Genomic DNA, 4,248 nt, shown 5'->3' on the forward strand with positions numbered 1-4,248 from the left:
GGGTTTTGTTTAGCTTCTATATTTGTAACAATGTTTCAAACTGCAAGCTCAGAGGCCGGCAGCGGCAGGCGGGGAACGTTGGAGTCCTCCATCACTGAAGCAAGCAAGCCTCACATTCGCTTCAAGCTGCCTGGCTGCCGGCCACCATCTTGGCTGGCAGTTAATTTTCATATCGCCCCGATTAGCCAATGGGAAGGGTAGCGGAGGTACAGCTAATTACCATGTTTCTCTTTTATTAGATAGGATAGATGAACTACAACGTTCACTAATGACTGATTACTATAATCATGTTACATTCATTTCCCTTATGCTCCTTACGTGCCTTATGTGCAGGCGCACCATTTCTTTCCACTAATACTAGCAGCGAATATTTTAACAGCCAGTTTCCTTGTCATTAGTCTTTTACTGACTTGTTTGGTGTGTGCAACAGGAAATATTTCTCTTTTGGAGAACAAGATAAACAGGTTTAGTTGCGTTACGCATATTAATTTGTGCAGTTATTCAGTGTCTGGTAAGTTAATAATTCAAGAAAAAATATTAATTTTTATTAAAATGTTCTATTATTTTATGTTAACGATTATTCATTTATTACAGCCCTTTGTATTCAGCATGTCTCTATCCAAATAAACCTACGTTTCTATGAAAATTGAAGCTTTTGTTTTTTTGCAGCCCACATAAACTTAAACCTTGTTTATTTGGCCCATGTTAGCCTTTGAGTTTGACATGCTTGTCCTAGGCTTAGGGTTTAGCATGAGAGAAGTTTGGAAAGGGGGTTACAATCTGCAGGAGGCAAATGCTGATATCATTATGTGAATTATCTCTCTAGAAAAATAATGTGATACAGTGAAGAATTTTTTAGCTAGAATCTTTAATTAACAGGGATCCCTGCTCTCAGAACTCATGTTTTAGAAGAAAAACATGAATCAACAGTTTAATTCAGGAATTTAGTCTCAAGTATTTTAAGAGCATGTCCTGGAGGTCCCATATCCACCTGTGTAACAGACCTAATACTCATACAATGAAGTTTAGCAATATTGGAGAGTAGACAATACCATTTAGAGTAGCTTAATCATTTGGTTAGGACTTAAAAAAACTTCAATTTTGGTTTTGACTATATCATTTGTACATTTTTCCAATTGTGACATTACTGTAATTCTAAATTACATAGGCCTCAGTTTCTGCTTCTGTGATATGGTGAACATTTCTTGTCTTATGTACCTTATGCTGTTCTTGTGGGAATCAAATAAAACATGCATACAGTGGGGCCTTGACTTACGAGTGTCCTGACTAACGAGTTTTTCAAGATACGAACCATCTCTTGGCTGGTTTTTGCTTTGAGTTGCGAGCTAAAATTCGGGTTACGAGCCAGCTTCAGATTCCCCACCGCTACTTGGCGCAGCGAACGTCACAGTGAACGCCACAACATCAGCCCAGCATCATGTGCCTCACTCATTCACTTTTTGATTTGACATACGAGTAATTTGAGTTACGAGCTCCATCACGGAACGAATTAAACGCGTAAGTCAAGGCCCCGCTGTATGTATGTGTGTGTGTGTGTGTATATATATATATATATATATATATATATATACAATTTCTTGATTTCAGAGAGGAAGAGAGAAAGAGAGAGAGATAGACACATCAATGATGAGAGAGAAGCGTTGATTGGCTGCCTCCTGCACACCTCCCACTGGGGATCAAGCCGCAACCCAGGCATGTGCCCTTGGCCAGAATCAAGCCTGGGACCCTTCAGTCCGCAGGCTGATGCTCTATCCACTGAGCCAAGCTGGCTAAGGCAAAACGTGCTTTTGAAAGATAAAAAGTGCCATATAAATTTCAAAGTATTAGTGTTGTTTTAACTATCAGAGTCTCTCCTCCCCCTCCTAGATCCCCTCTCCCCATAGCTCTTTCTGTCATGTAACCACAATATCTCATTCCTGTTCATTGCAATGCTACAGTACTCCACTTATTGTATTCAATATGATCCTTCCGCTCCTGCAATGTACTCTTAGAGTACTTTTTAACATATGGTAGGTGCTCAAAAGGAACTTGTCAAACCAAATCGAATGTTATTTCCAATCTCGGTAGACAGAATATCTTTTACTCCATAGAAATAATGGATGGAAGGCAGATTTGATGATTCATAACATCTTGTCTCTCATAGGAGGAAAACATTTTCTACCAGTCCCTAGTGTGAGAGTGGTGAACCCTGCAGCCAGCAGGCCTCCTGAAATAAATCAATGGGTGACGGAAGATTCATTGACTTCCAATTCCAAGTTTTAAATTCAAGCCTCAGACCCAGGTTGGGCAATGCTACTGCCAATAATACTTGTATTGTTGATGATTCCTTCAAGTATAATCTGAATGGTGCTGTCTACAGTGTTGTATTCATCCTGGGTCTGATAACCAACAGTGCCTCTCTGTTTGTCTTCTGCTTCCGCATGAAAATGAGAAGTGAGACAGCTATTTTTATCACCAATCTGGCCCTCTCTGATTTGCTCTTTGTCTGCACTCTACCTTTCAAAATATTTTACAATTTCAATCGCCACTGGCCTTTTGGTGACACTCTCTGCAAGATCTCTGGGACTGCATTCCTTACCAACATCTATGGGAGCATGCTCTTCCTCACCTGTATTAGCGTGGACCGTTTCCTGGCCATTGTCTATCCCTTCAGATCTCGTACCATTAGGACCAGGAGGAATTCTGCCATTGTGTGTGCTGGAGTCTGGATCCTGGTCCTCAGTGGTGGTATTTCAGCCTCCTTGTTCTCAACCACTAATGTCAACAATACAACCACCACCTGCTTTGAGGGCTTCTCCAAACGTGTTTGGAAGACTTATTTGTCCAAGATCACCATATTTATTGAAGTTGTTGGCTTCATCATTCCTCTGATATTGAATGTCTCTTGCTCTTCTGTGGTGCTGAGAACCCTCCGCAAGCCTGCTACGCTGTCTCAAATTGGGACCAATAAGAAAAAGGTGTTGAAGATGATCACAGTGCATATGGCAATCTTTGTGGTCTGTTTTGTACCCTACAATTCTGTTCTCTTCCTGTATGCCCTGGTGCGCTCTCAAGCCATTACCAATTGCTTTTTGGAAAGATTTGCTAAAATTATGTACCCAATCACCTTGTGCCTTGCAACTCTTAACTGTTGCTTTGACCCTTTCATCTATTACTTCACCCTTGAGTCCTTTCAGAAGTCCTTCTACATAAATACCCATATCAGGATGGAGTCCATGTTTAAGACTGAAATACCTCTAACCACAAAGCCTTCCCTTCCAGCTATTCAAGAGGAAGTCAGTGATCAAACAACAAATAATGGTGGTGAGTTAATGCTAGAATCCACCTTCTAGGTACGAGAATTGTCTTTAGATCCAAATATGATTTCTCCTATGATTATTTTCCTGTTATGAGTAAGATGAAAGATTTGAAGCTAATGATACTGAGAATAGATTAATGTACTAAATACAGCCAAATACATTTATTTGAGCATTTACTGTATATATTCTGATTTGTTCAATAATTATAGGTCAGGTCTAATTACTACCACCAAAAGTAATTGCCAAACTCTTCTGCTGGGTTGAAATTTTATTATATCACATTATATAACTGGCAAGTGGACTTGACTTTAGTGATATGCGTATTACTTTCAAACTTTTAAAAACATACTCCTGAAAATATTTGGTAATTCGATTGGGCCTATAAATATAGAACAAATTCAGGGATTATTTAAAACAGACATTTTGTGTTACTACTGATATATTTTTGTTTGAATTGTTTTTCTTTGAATTTCCATCAAGTTTATTTTGGCACAAGAACATATTTTAGCCTAAAATAATTAATAAGAAATGTATCCAATTTAAAAGGGCTGGCAAATTTATTTATATATGTTGAAAGCAGAAACATAAATTGTGTTTGCATGAGCATGGATGGGAAGAAACAGAAAATTAACTGGATTTACACATTTTCAGTCATCAACAGTGTTGGTTTTTTTAAATTCTTTTTTTTTTTTACTACATTAAGAATTTCATATGAAACTTCAAATCCAGAAAGCTGATAAATATGTGCCCAAGACAGGTATACAATGGAAAATCATATAAAACAACAAATGTCCATTAAAAATCTAAGTAACACCAATAGTTTTTTCTTAGAATTTCCGATTTCTAACATTACTTTTGAGGGACTGGTTTCTATAAGATATTCTCCATATGAAATTTTGGAGCACAGTGCAGCCAGAAAGCTGTTTCA

General features: G+C 38.2%; 1 protein-coding gene across 1 annotated transcript; it reads left to right on the forward strand.

The window, feature by feature from the left end:
* Nucleotides 1–2,184: 2,184 nt before the first annotated feature.
* LPAR4 (lysophosphatidic acid receptor 4) lies at nt 2,185–3,353 on the forward strand. The gene has a single exon (XM_036306094.1). The coding sequence runs from the start codon at nt 2,241–2,243 to the stop codon at nt 3,351–3,353; it is 1,113 nt and encodes a 370-aa protein (XP_036161987.1). The 5' UTR covers nt 2,185–2,240.
* Nucleotides 3,354–4,248: the final 895 nt, after the last annotated feature.

The sequence above is a fragment of the Myotis myotis genome, unplaced genomic scaffold, assembly GCF_014108235.1.
Source record: "Myotis myotis isolate mMyoMyo1 unplaced genomic scaffold, mMyoMyo1.p scaffold_m19_p_4, whole genome shotgun sequence".
In the NCBI taxonomy this organism is placed as follows: domain Eukaryota; kingdom Metazoa; phylum Chordata; class Mammalia; order Chiroptera; family Vespertilionidae; genus Myotis; species Myotis myotis.

Excerpts from the sequence above, each read along its gene's own strand:
- LPAR4 (XM_036306094.1), top strand. The coding sequence starts at position 2,241 with ATGGGTGACGGAAGATTCATTGACTTCCAATTCCAAGTTTTAAATTCA.